The sequence below is a fragment of the Mastomys coucha genome, unplaced genomic scaffold (genome assembly GCF_008632895.1).
Source record: "Mastomys coucha isolate ucsf_1 unplaced genomic scaffold, UCSF_Mcou_1 pScaffold15, whole genome shotgun sequence".
Lineage (NCBI taxonomy): Eukaryota > Metazoa > Chordata > Mammalia > Rodentia > Muridae > Mastomys > Mastomys coucha.
In genome coordinates, this window is record NW_022196897.1 from 131446081 (window position 1) to 131467890 (window position 21810).

Genomic DNA, 21810 nt, shown 5'->3' on the forward strand with positions numbered 1-21810 from the left:
AGAGGCAGAAGAATCAGAAGTTCAAGGTCATCCTAGGCAACAAAATGAGCTCAACAGCCAGCCTGGGTGATGTGAGACTGACTCCAAAAAAAGAAAGGAATAAAGAAAGAAAGGAGGAAAGGAAGAAAAAGAAAGAAAGAAAGAAAGAAAGAAAGAAGGAAGAAAGAGAGAGAGAGAGAGAGAGGAAGAGTGGAAGAGAGAAAGAGAGAAAGAGAGAAAGAGGGAAAGAGAGATAAGGAAGAAAAAGAGAATGAAATACATACTTTGGGGACTTCTGATTATACATAGGAGACCTGACATATATACATTTATTCCATCTCTGTCTTGGATCCTCTGCCTTTCAAAATGATAGAAAAGCAAACAAGAAAAATGTATAAACCTTCTTGGTCTCAGGTCTCAAGGGGTGACGGTGGCTGGCAAGAGATGGTGGTATGCTCAGAGACCTACCTCAGCCAAATAGGAAACTGTAGTGCCTGTAGGAGGGACTGTGGGAACAGAGGTCATGGAGGACTAGGATGGAGAACAGAATTCAGAATCTCTTCTCATCTGCATCAACCGAGCCAGTGCTCCTACCCCTCAGTTCCTTGTAAAAGATAGGAGTCCCCTCCCCAACCCCCGGAATTGTTTGAGCAAGGGATCCAGATGTGAGCACAGCAGATACAGCAGAGGAAACACGTGACCTATGGAGCTAGGAAGAAAATGAACGTCATGGAAATCTACCTGCTGATCCACCCCCAAATGGCAACAGCTGAGAGCAAAAGAAGAAGCAGGAGATGATGTCACAGAAAGCACAAGGCATTCAACCTGGCTGGTAGGAATTCTAGAAAGAAAATATACTGAAAGTGTCTGTTAAAAGCATGATAGAAGAAAATTCCAGAACTGGAAATCATTCCATTTCAATGCAGATTGAAAAATCAGCCAAGATTCCACAAAGTAAATGACTGCAGCCCAAGACTCCACCAGGAAATTCACAACAGGAGCATCAAGAAGTGCCTAGAGGGTTCTGGCAAGTAAGGCGCTGGTCACCTAGGAAAGAACCAGAATCAAAAGAGACCGAGAGCTTAGGAGACAGTGGAGAATATTGTAGACAATCCAGAGGGTTATCCCAAACAAAGATCCTATGACCATCCATCCAGTGAGAATCAAAGGAATAAGTGTGCCATTGTGTACAGAGATGTAACCAAGATGTGATTAGATGCCAGTCACACCACCACTATGATGAAGATGATGGGAGCAACCTAAGGAAGGAGGGGCTTATCTCAGCTCACAGTTTGAGGGGCAGGGGACACATGGCATCTGTGATCAAGAGGCAGAGAGAAATGGATGTTAGTGCTCAGTTCCTTCTCCCTGTTACTCAGACAGGGGCTCCAGCCCATGGAATGGTGCCACTCGTTGAGGTCCTCCCACCTCACTCCAATCTAGAAGTTCCTTCACAGACATGCCCTGGGGACTTGTCCCCTAGGTGACTCAGATCCCATCAGATTGATCACCAATATCATCACAGAGTTTTGCAACCCCTAAGGAATCTGTGGATGCATGGAGGGAGGGATGCTCATTGCTTACGTATTAATGGAAAACACACCACCTTGCAGCAGACAAGCTAAGTGGACCTAAATCTGAGTGGAACTGTTAAACCACCACCAAGTGACAGAAAGCAAGATGAAAGAGCATGTTCACTAGTATGACAGAATTGCAGTATCAAGTCAGAGCATGGAAACTACAGGCTAAACAGCCCGGTTACTTCAACATAAAAGTAATGCAAGAAGTAAACAGGTGGAGAGGGAAACCCACAGATCAATATTTTTTAAATTTATTGTTTAGATTTACTACTTTGTGTGTACAAATGTTTTGCCTGCATGTGTGTATGTATGTACACTGCACACATACACACACACACTATGTACATGTCTGGTGCCTGTGGCAGTCAGAAGAGGGCATCAGATCCCCTGGGACTGGAATTACAGATGGTTGTGAGCTGCCATGTGAGTCCTGGAAATTGAACCAGGGTCCTCCACAAAAGCAACAAGTGTTCTTAACCAGAGAGCCAATTCTCCAGCCCCTAAAATATGCTTTTAAAATAAACATATTGAATATTAATTCAAATAATATATGAAAATGTTATGCTGTTTATGAGGGTATTGAAGCTTGAACATAGGAAAGTTTATGATAAGCTATTATTGTTGGGCTGGGTAGCACATGTCATTAATCCCAGCACTCAGGCAAGTAGATCTATGGGTTTGAGGCCAGCCTGATCTCCAACAAGGCAATAGTACATAGCAAGACTTTGTCTCAGGATAAACAACAACAACAACAACAACAACAAAAGGTACATATTATTATTATTATTTATTTATTTTGGTTTTTCAAGACAGGGTTTCTCTGTATAACCCTGGCTGCTCTGGAACTCACTCTGTAGACCAGGTTGTCCTCAAACTCAGAAATCCACCTGCCTCTGCAGGTATCAAAGGTGTGTGCCGCCACCACCCGGCTATTATTTTTAATATTTTTATTTTTGAAAATAGTTATCAAGATGCATATGCTTTCACATATATATGTATACACATTCATCTTTCTGTCTATAGCCTCCATCGTCATGAGACAGAGCCAAGACACTATGAGCACAGTCAATGGCTGTTGCTCTTTGCACTAGAGTCTAGTGACGTTGTAGCTTATCAATGATTATGATTGGAATATTTCAGTCAAACGGTCATCCCTGCCTTATGGAGTCATGAAGTCACAGGGCTGCTACTGAAGACCTCTGTGCTGAAATAACAGGGACCCAGCAAACCAAGGCTCAGCAATAATCCTCTTTCCTCTCCCAGAGTCACAACAGCTCATTGGCCACTTAAGCAAAAGACAAGGCATGCTGTTAGCGCCCTTGACCTCTTCAATTAAACCCCTTCCTCGGCCCTTGCTCTCACACCTGTAAGGCAATGAAGAGGGGGTTAGCGGTGAGCAGGCACAACTTTGCCATGGTGAGTGGTGTGGTCAATTCCCATCCCTCCCAGCCCCCTGGTGGTCTTCCAGGGGGAATTGGTTACCAAGAAATGGGAAGCATCCGGAGAGAGCTCAGGCATCTTCCCTCTGTGGCCTCTCGAGTACAGAGGAGATCATTAGAGGGTCCTTGTGTTGCCTAGCAACCCGTGAATACTGTTTGCTATCATGTCATTAATATGATATGAAAGTGTTTCATAGAAGACATTCATCTTGCATTAATGAAAATCAAATTTGCTAATATGACACAAAATCTGTTCTTCCTTGCGACTTTCTATACTTAAGTAGCTTATTTATTGAATTAGACAGTGAGTGGTTTTCAGGCTTGAGACTGTTAAAGTATCAGGATAATGACTTTGTTTCCAATAATATCAGATGGCCCTTAATGATGTGATTATGCGCTGTCACTGTGTGACCACCGTCCTTGGACCAAGTGCCCCTCCCTGGAGTCTCACCCAGACACCCATCAGCTACATGGCCATTCAGCTTCTCTCGCAATCAAGCCTCAGGGGGAGAGGCTTCCGTCCAAGCCTGCCTGCTCTCTAGATTTAGCTCAATTTTTCTTCAGAGCTCTGGGACCAAAAGTTGAAGGCATTTAGCATAAAGGGGGCTCTCAAATCCTAAGCAGGAGAGGGCTGGCCACACTTATTCATCTTCCCTGTCTTTCTAAAGATGGGATAGCAAATGGCCCTAAGTGCATCACAAGAAACACAGACAACGTCCTACTTTGAAGAACAGTGAGTTCCTGAAAACAAATGCGGAATTCAAATGCACAACCTCCAAATGATAAGCCAGTGACACCAAAAACATGGGGGCATTCCCATCCCAGAGTTAAAACAAGGGGCAGGGGGCAGGGGGCAGGGGCAGAGGCAGAGGCAGGAGCAAATGGATCTCTGGGAGTCAAGGCCATCCAGGTCTACATAGAGTTCCAGGGCAGCCAGGGTACATAGAAGGATGCTGCCTCAAAATACATAATAAAGTAAAATAAAACAACACAGCACACTCAGCGTGCCCTAAAGTATCTTTAACATGTGGAAGTTAAAGTCAGCAGTCAGAATGGAGCCTGGGGGTCCAGTGGCTAAGATGAAGACAGATGGGGCTGGTGAGGCGGCTGAGCAGGGAAAATGTGCATCATCAATCCTAACACCCTGAAGTTGGTTCACTGAACCCACCTGATGGAAGGAGAGAACTGACTGCTACAGGCTGTCCTCTGACCTCCATTCATGTTGAAATATGCACACCTATTGATTCAGAAATTCTACTAATGACCACAATGGAGATGTTACTTGGGATATTGGGAAATTTGGAAATAACCTTAAGATTCATTATTAGGAAAATGCATTAGGATTTAGTCACTCTATGCAATGTAAAAAAAAAAAAAATGCCATTAAAGAGAATGAGACCAAGCCTGTGAGATGGCCCCGATGGAAAATGGCAAGGTGCATGCCGTCAGGCCTGGCAACCTGAGTTTGATCCCCACAACCCACAGTGTGGAAGGAGAAAAGTGATTCACACAGGTTGGCTTCTGACCGCTCCCCTTGCACTATGGCACAATAAATAGGGTTAGTTCAGAAAAACAAACCGACAGGGTTCCATTCAGAAATTTAAATAGCAGGCCCTTATAATAATGGAAAAATGGAGACAAGTTCAAAAGCATGCTGAGGAGCCTAGTAGTGAGCTACAAACCAGCATGCAAAAAAATATTCCGTTTATATAATATTAAAACCACACTGGGCCCCTCGGCTCTCAGGCTAGTGGAAACCACCAGTTTGCTCCCTGCTCTCTTCCTGAGTTCCCTCAGTCAGATCTTTCAGTGACTGTCCAAGCAAGCTTCTCTCCATTTCCAGCTCCATGAACCTTTGTAAAATGTCCATGTTTCCTGGACTTTGTTTTCAACCATTTTGTCTTCTTTGAATTAGTTCACCCCCTCTCTGGTGATGTCATCACCTTGCTCTGACTGTGCTACTGTCAGTCTGGCCAGATAGATAATCTCTCTTAGGTCCGAGTTGGGGCCTATGTGAGCCTCTTTCTTTCCTTTCCCTCACAGCTTCTGCAACAGAAACCCACAGGCTTCAGCTGCTGTGGCTGCTGTGGCTTCTGTGGCTGCTGTGGATGCTGTGGCTGCTGTGGATTCTGTGGCTGCTGTGGATGTGTGGCTGCTGTGGCTGCTGTGGCTGCTGTGGGTGTTGTGGATGCTGTGGATGCTGAGAATACTGTGACTGCTGTGGATTCTGTGGCTGCTGTGGCTGCTGTGGCTGCTGTGGCTGCTGTAGATGTGGCTGCTGTGGCTGCTGTAGATGTGGCTGCTGTGGCTGCTGTAGATGTGGCTGCTGTGGCTGCTGTAGATGTGGCTGCTGTAGATGTGGCTCCTGTAGATGTGGCTGCTGTGCCTGCTGTGCTGGCTGTGGCTGCTGTTTCTGCTGTGGCTGCTGTGCCTGCTGTGGATGCTGTGGATGCTGTGGCTCTTGTGGATGCTGTGGCTCCTGTGGCTGCTGTGGCTCCTGTGGCTGCTGTGGCTGCTATGGCTGCTGTGGCTGCTGTGGCTGCTGTGGCTGCTGTAGATGTGGCTGCTATGACTGCTGTGGATGTTTTGGCTGTTTCTGTGGCTGCTGTGGCTGCTGTGGATGTTGTGGATGCTGTCTGTATATGTGGCTGCTGCAGCTCCTGTGGCTTCTGTGGCTCCTGTGGCTGCTGTGGCTTCTGTGGCTCCTGTGGCTGCTGTGGATTCTGTGGCTGCTGTGGATGTTGTGGCTGCTGTGGACTCTGTGGACGCTATGGACATTGTGGCTGCTGTGGACGCTGTGGATGCTGTGTCTGCTGTGGAAGCTGTGGATGCTTTGGGTGCTGTGGACACTGTGGATGTTGTGACTGTTGTGGCTGTTGTAGATGTGGCTGCTGTGGATGCTGTGGATGCTGTGGCTGCTGTGGATGTTGTGGATGCTGTGGATACTGTGGGTGCTGTGGATGTTGTAGATGTGGCTGCTGTGGCTGCTGTGGCTGTTGTAGATGTGGCTGCTGTGGCTGCTGTGGCTGCTGTGTCTGTTTTGGCTGCTGTGGCTCTGCAATCCTCAGTTCTACAAAAGAAGATAACTAAACTCTAACTACACTCTCATGGGCTTCAGGAAACTAAAGTAAGCCATTAACTAATTACCAAACCTTTTAGTACTCCTAACTAATTACCAATTCCCTTCTCTTGCTGTCTGGGAATCAGAAGAAATGTGATGCTAAGTACATATTACGGTCTACTCATCAACCATATGGCATGAGATAACCCCTCTGAAACCTGTAAAAGGGGACCCCATTTCAGCTCACAGGCCTGGACTCTTCAGAACCCCCATCATCTTGCCTGTCTAAGGAGTTAATAACTCTTTTAATAAGTCTATTATTTAAAAGGACAACTTGTCCCTCTTGAACCCTGAAATCTGAGACCAATATAATAGTGCTGTAGGTACCTCCACACCGTCTTTAAGGAGGAATGGACTCATCACCTCTCTTCTCCCATTATCCACTTTTCCAACCTATATTCCCACTGCCTTCCCTCTCCTAAGGCAGGAAGCTGAGCATGTCTGTAACATCTCTCTTCTTCAGTCCAGCAACTCACAAACCAACCAACCACCTACTGAGGGGCTAGGATAGCAGAGGTGCTCTGCTCTACTGCCCAGGATTTCCTCCTATCCTGTACAGCCACAGTCAGCATGTCCCTTCACTTCTGCCCTTACTCCATTCTGTCTCATCCTTCATGCTGCCTCCAGAGTATCTTCTCTTGAACATCAGTAGACAGTCTATAGCACACTTGTTAGAGCTCTCCATAATCTTCCACAGGTGGATATCTAGAGTCTATCCAGAGCCACTGCATCTTGCCTTGCATCTGGCTGGGCACTAAAGCTTCAGATCATTTCTCCTTCCCAGCATCCATCACATACATCACTGTGGGTATCCACATGCCATTCCTTCTGACCTGAACCCCCTTGTTGGACATTCACTCCTTCCAGGCTTCTCCTTCCAGACTGTGATGGTCTTTTACGTCGTCACTTTCCTTGTGGATAGCTGCTCTGCATGGACCTAAGCATCTTCATCCTTATACCTGAAATACTTTTCTCAGTGGCAATTCAACAAATACAGACTTTAAAAAAATTAATCTATATCAGTGCCATGCAGAAGAAATGAAGCAAGACTCTGATCACCAACTTTGTAGAAAGTATTAAAAGAAGCAGATGAGGGCCAGGGTATGACTCAGAAGTAGACCTTGACTATCTGGCATGAGGCACACTCCTTCTGCCAGGACTGCTGGAAGGGAGGAGAAGTGGGGACCAGAGGGACAGAGGAAATTAATAAAATATTTTTATTTAACCCAATTTCAGTCAAAATGATTGTCCTTTTATTACCCAACTACAAACAAATATCAATTAGATGTTATCTTATTTCCCTCCTTTGTCTGACTCTGTCAATATGCAGAGCATGCATTCTATGCCTGCAGTATATTCCACAGAGCATAGACATTAGAGCAGCCTAGTGGCTTGAGGCCCCCCTGACAGACCATCTAGGTCTGGGTAGTTGCTCTAGACCCCAGTCTTTTCTTTAAAAGAGAGTTCTCCAGTGTAGTCTCAGATCTCTTTGGGTTCTAAAGAAAGAGCTCTGTATTTTATGGGAACGGAGACTGTCCTCTCACTGAGAGTGAAGAGTGTTCCTTCAGTGATCAGTGGCCATCTCACCTTTGCCATTTCCTCAGTTAACCTGTTTCTGTGCACACACTGTAAGCCCTAACTGTGGTGCCCTCACAAACCTGGCCCAGACACTGAAGTCCACTGAACACAGGCTTGAAAGCTTGGATCTGTGGCCACCTCTTCACTAAGTGTAATGCAATGAAGAAACAAAATACCTAGTGCTTGCCTTCACTTGTGTTCCCTAGTAATATCAGGCTTCCAAAAGGTGACAGAAATGGAATAAAGAACAGATTAGGCCTTCACTTAGATTCCCTAAATATAAACATCTTATCGCACATGCTTTATCATTTTCTCTCCCACACACCCTTTAAACACACACATACACAAGTGGACATATACATACATGCATACACACATACATACATAATACATACATACATGTACACACATACACATACATACATAATACATATACACATACAGAGTCATATACATATATACATACACATACATACATATATACACACATACACACACAAACATATACATACATATATACATGTATACACATATACATACATACATACACACATACACACACAAACATATACATGCACGCAATACACACATAGACACATGCACACATACATACACAAATACATACACACATACTTATTTACCTCCATAGAAAGATACCACCTTTTCATACGGCTTGAAAATGCTCACTTATACAATATCCTTTGCATCGAAATACTCCACTGTCCCCTAAGAATGACGGCATTCTTGATACCCCTAGATGATTGACATAATTGTCTTTATTTTTTATTGAATTTATTTATTACTTATTGATTTATTGTATGTTGGCATGTGTGTCTGGGTGTGCATGTTCCACAGCACACATGTGGAAATCAGAGGACAACTGTGGGAGTCTCCTTCCACCATGAGGATTCTGGGAATCCAACTTGGGTTGTCAGTCTTGGTGGTGAGTGCTTTAAATTGCTACGCTATCCTGCTGGCCCAGCTATCAGAGTTTGAAAATGGCTTTACTTGAAAACAAACTTGAATCTTCAGTCACTGAACCTTGCTCACTGCCGTCCTCATGCCATTCCTCTTGCTCAGAATGCCATTTGGGAACTCCTCGAATGCCATCTGTTCTCAAACTTCTCCAACTGGGGATGATCCCATAGCCTTTCCTTGCCTGACCAGCATTTTCAAAAGTTACAAGTCCACCTGGTTATGGTGACACACACCTTTAAGCACTAAGATGACAAAGGCAGGCAGATCTCCACGAGTTAGAGGCTAGCCTTATCTACATAGCGAATTCCAGGACAGACAGGGTTACGCAGTAAGACCCTGTTGGGGTCTGTGTGCGTGCGTGCATGTGCGTGTGCATGTCTCTGTGTGTGTTTAAGCTGCAAGTCCCCAGTCCTGTAAAGCTTCTGCTGCTCTAGTGTGTCTGCTGTGTTCTGTTCTTTTCAGCTTGTGTGCCTTGGAAGGAGCCTGCATCCTCCTTGGCTATTGTATTAGGAGCCGTAGGATGCGAAGCAGCCTTTTCATTCCTCCTGTTAACCAAGTCACAGCGGAGCAGGGCTGCTTCCCAGAAATGTGCTCCTGGGCCTTGGTAATTAGTCAGCGGTGCCTGGAGGCTGTGAGAGCATCGTAGGTACTTTCTTCCACCCATGTTAGAGCATCGATTAGCACTTCTAACCCAACTCAAGTATTACTGTGCTGTTGGCTAGATAGTGGCTCTTTTCTTAATTCCATTACTCATCCTGCTTTCCTTATTCTTGATTTGACCACACAGAAGAAATACCCCTCCTTCCCTCTCTCTGTGTACATTCATTCATTCATTCATTCATTTATTCACTTCAGCGTTGGCTTTGAGCTTTTCACCTCTCCATCACCCACACCATGGGAGTCGATAGATAGGATTAGAACTAGTTATACTTTGATGCTTACAGCCTAGGGGTAGAGTTTAGTCCTTGCCTAGTATGTGCAAGGTTTGCATGTCCTCAGAACTGCAGGAAAAAAAAAAAAGAGAAAAGAGAAGGCATGTATGCTCCATTGTTAGACCCTACAAACCCTAAGTCATGAGAAACAAAGATGGGAAAGATATGCTTCGAGTCCTTGATTGCATCTGCAAGACTCCCATGGAAGCCAGGGGCACATCATTTTTAAAAGCCCATTGTGGAAGGAAATTCTGTCCAACGTGCATTTGTTATTTAACTCTTTTAAACATGTCTTAAGCGTGGAGTGTATTCTGTCTGCACTGGCTAATGGTATTTCTACTAAGTACTCCCAAAAATTTAGAGAGCAATTAATTTAACCAAAGGAACAGAGAGGTGACAAAGCCTCTTTCTGGGGTTTACTGGCTTGCAACCATGATCTCTCCAAAGGCAATTCCTCTGGCTTCTTGTCCTGTGAGTTTCATGGGGGTGGCGGGGGGACTCTCTGTGCACACAGACACTTTTTTCCTTTCCTTACAGAAAATAGATAGGAAATGGCTGAGGTTGGAACAAGGCTGAGTGGCTGTGAGGCCTGATACTAGCCAGGCCCTCGGTGGCCTAATTAGAGGAAAACAGCTGGGCTTTCTATAAAGACAAGCAGAGTAAGCGGGGAAGGACAGGAAGGGAGGCCAGAGCCCTAAGAGCATCCCCCTTCCTGCAGAACTAAATGCCAACCTCGCCTGAGACCATTAGGCCTGAGCTTATATAGCATCAACTTAAGTAGCTAGACAACCGTGGGCTGCTGGATTGTAGTGCGGGCTATATTAATGCCCCTCCTAATGTGAGATGGTCAAAGAAACATCACAGATAAAATAAGAGGGGAAGTACTTAGAACTGAATGAAGCCCAGTGTCTGCCCTGACTGCAGATGCCACCAGAGGTACCCACCAAACCCAGCTCCCTTCACTGCTGATGCACGAAAAGGTTGGGACATCATGAGGTAAATGCCAACAGAAGCAAAATGTTTAGGCGTGAAGGCAGTATGCATTTCTTCAGCAAAGCAAGTGTTTAAAAAAAAATGTCCTCAGTTTCAGACTCACACCGGAAGGGATTGTCAACCTCTAAGACTCATGGGTAGAGTAAGGCCACAGGGAGGGACAGCAGTGAGGAGGGTGTTTTATTCAGAACCCTGCCCTGGGTAGGGCACCAAGGCAGGCCTGAGTTGCATGTTGTGTATCTCCTTGAACTCTTTTGACAGCAAGCCTCTGAATGAAGGGCCATCCCTGCACCCATTTTAAAGTTCAAAGGGCTGAGGCTGGGCATGATTAGAGCCTCACTAGTATTACACAGGCTTGCAAATGGCAGTGTTACAACAAAAAGAAAGGAGATATTGGTAAATGAGAATGACTGAACTGAAATAGAGCTAGCCGGTGTCACCCAGTGGCCTCTTGTGTTCACATCGACAGGACAGGCAAGAAGGCTCAGAATTTTGAGCTGGCTTTGGCTCCATGGAGATCATGGTGAGTGGCTGAATCCACAAGGATCATATCCATTCCTCCCTCCCCTCACCCTATACTGGGTTTGAACCCAGGGCTCACTCATGCTAAGCAAGCCCTCTACAACTGAACTTTAGCCCAGGCTAGAACCCAAGGACCACCTTTTAAGGTGAAACTCAAGGTTTTTCTGGACCAGATTAAAGACTCAGGAAACCAAATGGACAGTAGACAGGGATTCTGGGTAATTCTCTGAGAGTGTGATCTCTACGTAGGCCCAGCGGCTAACACCGGGCATTGCAACTGTGTGGGAGGCTAGGGAAGGGAGCTTGCTGGGGCCCGGGAGTTCCCCCACAGGTAGGTGTGTTGTACTTTTCTCCGAGGGCAGTGAGTGTAACTTCCCCACAGTGATCGTGTGGATTCGTTTTCCTCAGCCTGGCGGCAGGCAGCTTAGGCGATCAGAGTCCCTCCCAGTGGCTGTGTGTCCGTCAATAACCCAATGCGCTGAGGATGAGGCAGATCAATGGCTCAACGATTGGGCCACATCGACCAGAAATGGTTAGCTAGGTTCCACAAGTTGACATTTCCCAGGCCTTCTTAGGTCTGAATGTGTGGCTAGCCAAGTGACAAAGAATGCTAGTGCTTAAAGAGTAGTAGGCCCAGCCCAGCACTGGCCAGGAAACAGAGGTTGCCTGTCCTATTCAGCTCTGGAGTTTGTGACCACCCTGCATGTTCTCCTGGGGTTAGCAAATCTGGGCTCTTTTACCTCTTGTCCCTCTGCCCTCTCCCCATGATTTCCAGGGAGGTAGGCATGTAGGTAAGTTGCTTAGTTTGGGTTTCCATTTGTCTTTGAGCCGATGTCTCACTACATGGCCAGGTTGACTTCAAACTCATGGCCTCCCAAATTCCTGATATGAGCAACCTTGTCATGCTCCCACTCCCTGTTTTTGAGTAGAAATTAGAAAACACACCAGTACCTTTTCTTTTCGACCATATTCAAAGAAAAATAAATTTTCCCCCCAAATCTTCATGAAAGCAAATGGGCTGTGGCACACGGTGGCAACAAGGACAGATACAGGCCCTCGGCTCAGTAAGTAGGGCGGGTCCCGCCCTCACAGTGACTCAACTCAAGATTCTTTTCAGTTTAAGAAAGGGTCAGAGCAAACTACAGTGAGAACAAACTGTACTTATAGATTGCATTTCCATCCTTTCCCAGACTAGTGGTAAGGGGCTTGACTTCCCATGGTAGCCAGCAACAGCTTGCCCTGGCCCTAGGCACCTTCCAGAGGGTCTCCATGCTGCATGGCTTAGGTGGTTCAACACATGTCCTGCCTGTAGTCTTTTCAAGTTATGATGGGCTTAGCAGGATCTTCATCAAGATCCCCCTTTCCACTAAAGGGAGTTAGTTAACCAAAGCACGCTGCGGGAGGGGGCACCATGACTGAAACCTTGAAGTAAAAGTCTCTCTAATGACCTTATGTCTGAAGGAAACAATCCTCTTTTGACTGACTGATCACAATTGCAGAAGGAGACTGGTTAAATTCAACACTCGTCTGGTGCTCCCGATGGAAACCCCCAAGCTCAGCATCCCCACCACCCTGCTGCCCCCTCACCTGTCCTACAAAAGGATGGCTGAAACTAAAGCTTGCCACGGAAAAGGGAGACAGTCGGACATCTATCTTGGACCAGGAGTGTTTGCCCGGAGCTCCAATCCGAGGCTCCCTGTGCTGGCTGCTGCAGGGACCCAGAACTCACAGCCTCTGAGTGTGTGTGTTGAGTGTGTGTGGTGGTATGTAGCATGTGTATGTGTTGTATGTTTGTTGTGCTGTGTGTGTGTGTTTATATGTAATGTGGGTGGGGTGTGTGTGTGTGTGGCATGTTGTATATGGGTATGTGTTTTGGTGTGTGTGTGGTGTGGCATGGTGTGTTAGGAACTGTTAGCAAGTTTGATAAGCGTAGTATTTTGCTGTTGGCAAAGACTATTTCTAAAATACTGGAAATATTTTATTAAAATTGTTACCAGTCCCTCATTTTCTCTGATAAAGTCCAATTCTCTTAAAAAAAAAAAAAAGAGTTCGCCAAAAAGGAGAGGAGAAGCAGAGAGGGTTTGCAGGGCCATGAAATTGCCTGTATGCTACTAGAGTAGCATTCGTGGGGTGGATTATCTGTATTCAGACCATTACTCATCTGCCAAACTTAAACGGTATACAGCACAGACAGAACAGCTAGTCACCTACTGAAGTAACCCCATAGTAGTATTGGACGTGACATGGGCTACTTCCCAGTTATTGGTCAGGGAGGCACCAGAAAACAAGCACAGGCTATTGCTAATGTCCTTATGGCTAACCACCATAACTGTATGCTAAGAGCCTATTGCTGGGGACACCACACACCCTGGCTGCAGGACACACAGAAGTCAACCTCAAACCAACAAAGAAATGTCTCCCTGACTGTAGGGAGGGAAGACAGGGCATGTCCATGGCGAACACAGCCCAGGGTGTCTGGGTATTCCTAAGGGAGGTGGAATCTCTCCCCAGTACTCTCTCATTATTGCAGGTAGTGAGTATCAGGAGAGTAGCCCAGGACGGCTGGACAAGCACTGGGCAGGGACGATGACCACCAGGACTGACAGGACAAATCTGTGCTAGAGAGGAATGGTGAGAGAAAGAAGATGAGGTCACAAATTCCTAAGCCAAGAAGGTTGGCACTTACACTGCCACCATGGAAACATGTGAGGAAATACAGCGACAGTTTAGAAAGTGTCCCCTGGCCTCTAACTGAAGGATTGGCAGTGGTTTGAGATTTGCAATGTCAGTTTCGGTAGCGTCTACACTGGGGATGGGTGGGGTCCTGGCAGTGTGCTTGGTGTCTTGACTGAGACCCATATTACACTTAACTTCAAGGCATTTCCAGCTGGGGAGGCTGACCAGACTGTAGCCCTCTGAGACATCCTCCCTTGAGGAAGCCGCCTGGAGGTGCGCCCAGGCACGTAGGCTCAGAATAGTTGCCAAGTTTCCCATCAGTGCCCTGCCATTCCTTGGGCTTAGATGTCCTTGAGTAATTGAGGAGGTTGTTTAGGCAAACAAGGTAGACTCCACTTCCCTGTCTGTCTCTCTGTCTGTCTATCTGTCTGTCTGCCCATCTCAGTCTCTCCTCCTCCTCCTCCCTTACCCTCACCCTAGGGATCAAATGCAGGGCCTTGTACATGCTAGGCGTGTGTTCTCCTGATATCTATACCCTCAGTCTTGCCTCCTCCCCTACCCCATATGTAGCAGTGAACTTTTCATTTTTTTCAACATGTCTTTTAAAAGTTGATTTTTTATGATTTTTATTCTTTTTGAAGATTTCATACATGTGTATAGTGTATTTTGCTCATTCACTCATTACTGTCTTTTATATTCCTCCCCACACTCTTGCTGAACCCCTCCTTCCAATAGCTTCCCTCCTACTTTCATGTCTGTTGTTTTGAGGGGTGTGCCTCTGTGTGTGTCTCCGTGTGTGTCTCTGTGTGTCTCTCTGCCTATCTGTGTGTATGTCTGTATGTGTCTGTCTCTGTGTATATATCTGTGTCTCTCTGTATATATCTGTGTATGTGTGTGTCTGTGCCTCTGTGTGTATCTGTGTATTTGTGTCTATGTGTCTCTGTGTATGTCTCTGTACATTTCTGTATGTGTCTGTGTGTGTATCTGTATGTGTGTCTATATGTAGTGTGTGTGTATATGTGTGTGTGTGTGTGTGTGTGTGTGTGTAACCTGCTGAGTACCATCAAGGTTGTTTGTATGAGTGTGGGTAGGGGGTTATTTACGTGGAATCTGAGCCAGTTACCATACCACTGAAGGGAATGACTCTTATCTCATAGGATCCATTAGCTGTCAGTCATTCCATTTGATGGATGGACACTGTGTCAAACTGCCTTCTTAATTGTGCTTTGATCAGAAAGGCTTGTGTTTGCAGTGAGTGACTGTTGGCACCCCAAATGTGAAGAATAAGTGACCGTTGAGTCCCAGCTTTTGAGGCAGATTTTCAGTACGGAGCGCAAGCTGGCTGTATACTCACATTACAGCCCAGTTTGACCCTGAACAATTTCTGATCTCCTTTTTCAGGTTCCTAGATGCTGGGACTGCAGGTTTGCCCCAGGATGCCTAACCCTATCTTGGGGGTGTTTTAAAGAGTTTAGCCTCCTTTAGCAGAATCACATTGTAGATTTATGGAAGACAATTTAAAGCCAGCAGTCAAAAACAGGCACAATGCAATGTACACAGAGTCTGTGAACACTCACTTGATTGACGCCTGCTGTGTGCGGCTGCCGATCTATGCGACCATGGAATAATGCTATGGTGGGTGTGACCAGATACCTCCGCTAGGGGTGACCCATCTATCCATCTCCTCTAAAGCACCACCCCAGTTTTGTGGCTATCTGCCCCACTGTCTCAGGTGATCCTGGCCCCTTTCTGCCCCCAGGAGTTCACACTTTGCACAGGAGCGTTTTCCCTCCGGTTACCCTGCGGCTCCCTCCACCTTGCCTTGGGTCTCACTAAGCCACCGCCTCAGAACTGATCCTTTCATCACCCTCTTCCCTAACAGTTTCTACTCTGCTGCTGCTTCAGTTAGTTTTTTTTTTTTTTTCAAGAAAGTCCTTTTTGTCCATTCCTTAGTCATCTCAAGAATATAAGTTCCACATTGGCAGGGACGTCTGTCTTTTGGGTCCCTACAGTTTTTCTAGTACCTGGAAGCATGCTAGGAACATTGGGGACAAAGGGTAGATAGTATTAGCAGAGCTAATGATAGATGAACTACAGGTGGCAATTAAACAGGGAACCCCGTCACAGATGGGTGCCGCGCAGGCTAAATTAAAGCACAGACCCCGGTGATAGCCCTGGGGAACTCTACCTCTGCTGCTCCTCTGGCTGGAAACCAACTTTTTCTTCTTGTATGCATACCCGTGGCACCCGTGGACAGTGGCAGAGATGGCACACTCATTCCCAGAGAAGAGTGACACAGTGGCCTCAGGCTGGCTCAGACCCTGAGGAAGTTAAGTCATCCGCCCCAAGATGTTTCATATTACAGTAAAGGAAGGGCTAACATGTCAGTACAGGTGCTTGGTTATGGCAAGGATGTATCCAATTTTCCAAGAACTTTTGTCTGGGATCACCAGGAATGATGGAGGGTCATGTTCTCCATGTAAAATGTGCTCTGTTGGCCTTTGGAGACCAGGTTGCAGGTCTCTCGTTGTAAATCTCAACACAAGAGCACAGCTTCCCTGCAAGTGGCTCAGTTAAGCATCAGCCAGCCGTGCAGAAGCCAGGCTGGAACACTGAGGTGGCCTGCTTTCTGCTCATTATTAATCCAGAAACCTTAATGATGAACAACATTTGTGTTATTTTCTACCCAAATTTAATCTGTTCATGCAGCAGTTCAGTCAATCCCGCAATCTGTTTTTCTCAAATGAGGGCAGATAATGGAGACGCCGTTCTTTACAAGTCTTCAGGCTTTTAAATTCTGATAAAAATCAGGATTCTTCACTGGGTCCTGCCCCAGCTCTGAATTAAACCACTTTAAATGTAATTACGGAACCTGGCCTTCCATCAGGAACATCCATTTAAAACATTGATTGGCCAGGCTGCTCTGCGAGGCTCTTTATGAGCAAACGATTGCAATGGGGCCAGAACTGTAATTTATCAAGGCAAAAAAAGCAGGTAAATACTTTATTAGTGGTAATGAGAGGGTTGCCGGCTAACTGAATCTCCTCTTCTCTCACCAGCTACTTCACGGAGCCGTGGTGCATGGCCCTCTTCCACGATCGTTTTATTGATCTTAAGAAAGAGTTGCGCCAAATCTTAATCTCCAAGCAGGTAAGCGTGATTAGTGGACATGTGGGTGTTATTCCTTGCAAATTGTAAGCAGTTGACAGCCGTTGGTCATTTGGACTCTTCCCCTACATTCCCAACTCATAGTGGTTTCTTAGTCCCTCTGCACTGCCTTAGATAAACTCTGGAGTCTATAAATGGAGACAGCAATGTTTCAGGGGTAGTGACTTTCCTTAAAGCCTTTCTGGACATTGCTCCTGCATTTTTTTTTTATTTTACAAGTAGCTGTATCTTCATGATCAGCTAGCCATGCTGACTGAAGACTAGATATGAGTTATTTTTACCTGTTGGCAGGAGTGGAAGTCTCATCTCTTTGGTTTTCTGTCTGTTATTGCTGAGAGGTTGTGTGTGTATGTGTATGTGTGTGTGTGTGTATGCATGTGTGTGTGTGTGTGTGTGTGTGTGTGTGTGTGTGTGTGTGTGTGCACGTGTCTGTGTGACTGTGTCTATAATCCCAGCACTTTGGCAGTGGAAGCAGGAGGCTCGGGAGTTCAGGATGATTCTCTGCTGCATAGCAAGTTCCATACTTGCCTGAGTTACCCAAGACTCTGTCACAAAGACCTTCCACCCCACCCCACCCCCCCCACACACACAAAAATAAAATAAAACAAAAAAATGAAGCGAACTTACCCCAGTGTCAGAATACACTAATTCTATAACTAAAACATCTGTATCAAGATGACAGAGAATCATCTGGAATTTAGGCCTCTTTTCCCAGAGGCACCATGCTCAGAAAATACCTCTGTGGAAATAAAGAAGTATTTGTGAAACTTCCTATCAGTTCTCTTGATACTGAAGCCCTTAGCATAGCTGAGGAAAGTTAGTGTCTATGGTCAAGGTGGTGAATTATCCATCCCAGACTCCACTTGATCCAGAGAGACAGAATATCTGGGCCTTCACTGGTTTCTGCCTCACTCTGATGTCCGAATGGACAGTTCCTATATCCCTTCTTGTCTTTTTCACTTGGAAGCATCCACAGCCCTGCAGGCTCTATGGCAGAACTGCCATATTGGACAGCCTAGAGGAAATCGTTTCTGCTACCCATACCATGTTCTAGCCCCAGGTCACACCACCTCAATATAACCAAACCCTGTGTTTCATAGACCTTCCACCAGTGGAGGAATGGAAGTTAAATAATCCACCATAGGCTAGTTATGCAATAACCTGGCTAACAAGCATCAGACTTAACCCTCATTCTCAAACCACTGTCTCCCATGTCTCTCAATTCCCAATACAATTCCTCAGGAGCTTGCTCCCAAATGTAGGCAATTTACTAATCTGAAATAGACTCAGAGTGGAAGCATAGCTATAAAGTTTAAATCAAAATGGCACGCTTTAGGGTCTTCATAGTTAAAAGCCCAGGAGTCAATGTTAGTAGGAGATATTTACATTAAAGAGTCAAAATTCCCATAAGCATGGATATTCCAGTCGGCCCCACAATGGCCTTGAAAGAGAAACAATGTGAGTAAATATGAAAGTCAGACAATGCTTAAGTCATTCAAACTGGAGGTGTAGACACTCCCTGGACTGGTTTAAGTACCCCTTAAGGATACTAAAGCATGTAGAAGCTCAAGTCCCTCATATAGAATGGAGCAGTATTTGCATAGGACCTAGGCATCCTTCTGCACACATTAGATCACCTCTAGATTACTTAAATCACCTACTAAAATACCTTAGAGCTTGAACCACATCATTTAGGGGATAATGGGGGGAGGGAGGGAATCGCATGAGCACTGCCAACCTAGATGTCATTTTTTTCTGTAAGTATGTTTGATCTCTTGGTGTGAAACCTGTGGTATGGAGGGCCGACTATATACTAGCAATGGGTCTAGGTCCCAGGCACTGTGCTCCATCCTGGAGCCTGGAGGAGGTCAGCTCGGGTTGAGAGCTGAACCATCATTACAGACCTAGCTCTATACCTATAGAGAAGGGATATCTCACTATCTCTACTTAACTCCTTGGACATGTCCTTCCTCTCACATCGTGATCCGCTGAGTACTGTCACTGAAGCAAAGACTCATCTGATCCCGGGTGACTCCACCGATGCCTCCCTAACCCCCGTCCCCCCTGCCCCCCCACCCCCGCTCTTGAGCTCCTTGGTTAATGCTTTGCACGGTACTGAGGGGTTTTAGGATATACGTAGTGTTTTCTTGTGACTGGCCTGTTTCTGAGGTAAATACTGGAAAGCAGCGTGCTTTTTTAAAAAGTACTTTAGCATAATTGTTACCACAGACTGTACTTTCTTTAATAAAATTCAGTTTCCTGAAGCGTTAATTTTCCAGGATTTTGAGGAGTGAGAGAAGGCTGGGTGAATGGCGAGGCACAGAAAGTACCTTTGGACAGTGGAATTATTCCATATGATACCATGTCATTATACCATTGCTTAGCAGTGGGTCTCAGCCCATGGATCACTACCCCTCTGGGGGTCATGGATCGGGGATCTTGCGTATTAGGTATTTACATTATGATTCATAACAGTAGCAAAACTACAGTTATGAGGTAGTAAGGAAATAATTTCATGGTTAGGGGTCACCACAACATGAAGAGCTGTATTAAATGGTGTCAGTGTTAGGAAGATCGAGTACCACAGATGCTGAACACAAGGAATGCACTTAGGCACTCATGATGATGCATCAATATTGGATCAATTATTGGGAAAAAAAGAGAAAGGAAAAGGAAAACGAAGCTGTTCAACTCGGTGGCAGGTGTCACGTTTGACAGGAAACCTCACGGCTCCCTGAAATGTTCATCTACAGCCTGACATTGGCTGCGAGTGGGTTTCCTCAGACAGGAGTGGGTTGTCTTTTTCAGCCTATGCCAATGCACTCTAAAGGCATCTAAGCACTCCTATGGTGTTTCTAGCCAGAGAATGCTGCCTGTCTCCACGAGGGACTAGGGGAAGAACCTCAGTGGGGACTGTCCTGCTTTTAGCATTTCTGTTCTTCAGTCAGGAAAGCCACTGGGAGAGATGGTATGTGGCATGAGGCCTGCTGCTATTCAAAGTTAGGGTAGCTTTGGGGGAGAGCCTTCGGATACCACAGGACAAGGCTCCAGACAGACAGACAGACATTGGAAGATCGTCAGAAGGGGTGTGTGATAGAAAGGGTGCGTGCAAGCCTGTGGTGGCAAAGGATGCCTCTGCCAATGCCACCACCACCCGCTGGAAGTGGGGGTGACAGCTACAGGCCTGAGTCTGACGGGACACATGATGACCTGGCAGATATGCGGGAATTTTGTTTGAGTGTGACAACAGAAAAATGGAAGCAGTAGATACATTAAAGAATAACAGTGCTTCTTTTTCTTAAACATCAAAATGTTTTAGCCCATTTGCTGTCCCTTTCTAACCCTTCTTTAAAACAGTGCAGGATCTCAAACATTAAGTATAGCATCCTCAGTGTTTCCATTGTTAACGATAAATTCACCAACATCACATCACATTTTATCTATGAGTGGAGCCTACAAGTCCATGGCCATAGTCAAATTTTATGTCATCAAAAATCACTCCTCAAATTCCTCTAACAAGGAAGTAGCAGATGCACCCTTATAATGAAAGAGCCCCCAAATATCTGAAGCCAAGTTGACGGGCTGAAAAGAACATATGGGTATAAAGTAAGGATTGCATATTTCAGTGTATCGTTTTGAGCAATGGTTAGAACAGGCTTCAGGTGGGAAAGAAGAGGCTCATGGGGCTGTGAACCACGTGGAGCCAGCACGAGTGCACAGGGCAGCTGCTCAGCAGTGCCAGCAAACACCTTCTCCTCATCTGCACAGAAACATCCTCCAGGAGAGGACACTCAAGGCCACAGAGCACCCTGTCAATAAACATTAAAATCGCCACACCGCATCATGTGAACTATTAACCATTTAACCAGTTGCCTAGTAAAACTAGGAGCCAGCACAGAGAGCAAACTGGGAATTTCACAAATCTGTAGAAGTTGAGTAAATGCCCTCACAAGAAACCTGTGAGTGGGTCAAAGAAGGATCCAGAAGGGATGCTATAGCCATACATGGAGCGAGCACAGGTGGAAACACACCACTCAAAGCACTGTTTGCAGAATGACGACTTTTTAAACAGGAAAGGTTGGGCTGGAGAGAAAGCAGAATGGGTAAGTGTTTGCTGTTCTTCCAGAGGAGCCAAGTTCTGTTCCCAGCAGCCATGCCAGGCAGCTTACAGTCACTCCAGCTCCAGGGAGCCTGACACCCTTTTCTGATGTCTGCAGAAGGAACCTGCACACATACCTGCACACACCGCACACACACACACACATCACACAATGCATGCACACACACACACAAATAAATGTATTTGTTAACATAGAAACAAGAAATTTTAAATAATAACCTAGTGTCATTACCTCAAGGAACTAGAGAGAAGTTAAAGTCATTACCAAAAGACAGAAAGGATCTTTTAAGAAATATAGATGAGAAAAGTGAAATAGAGACTAGGAAAATACTAAAGTCATTGAGAACAGAAGCTGTTGTTTGAAAGATCAACAAAATACTAAGCCTTTGGCCAGACTTAGAAATTACTGAGTCAGGCTGGGCTGGTGTCCTGAGGGACCTTGGGCACAAGCTCTGCAGCCAGTCCCACAACACCCCAAGGAAGCTCCACTCCCAGGTGTTCTGACACTCTCAGGATCAGAGGTGAGGAAGACCTAACATCTGTCCCAACACCAGGACTAACTGGGACCTGCAGGACCAGGCACACAGGAACTCAGCCAGCAGAGTGGCTTGGGTTCCTTCCAGTCTCTCTGGACTGATGTCCTGAGCAGACCTTGAGCCTAGGCTCCACAGCCAGTCCCACAACACCCAGAGGAAGCTGCTGCACTCCCAGGTGCTCTAACAAG

General features: G+C 45.9%; 1 protein-coding gene across 6 annotated transcripts in view; it reads left to right on the forward strand.

Moving 5' to 3' along the window:
* Positions 1 to 21810, forward strand: part of Cfap61 (cilia and flagella associated protein 61) — a 294575-nt gene that overhangs the window by 261013 nt on the left and 11752 nt on the right. For all 6 annotated transcript variants that reach the window (XM_031372122.1, XM_031372125.1, XM_031372126.1 and 3 more), the window contains one exon: positions 16858 to 16948. In XM_031372122.1, the coding sequence (XP_031227982.1) occupies positions 16858 to 16948 (91 nt within the window). The remainder of the gene's footprint in view (positions 1 to 16857; positions 16949 to 21810) is intronic.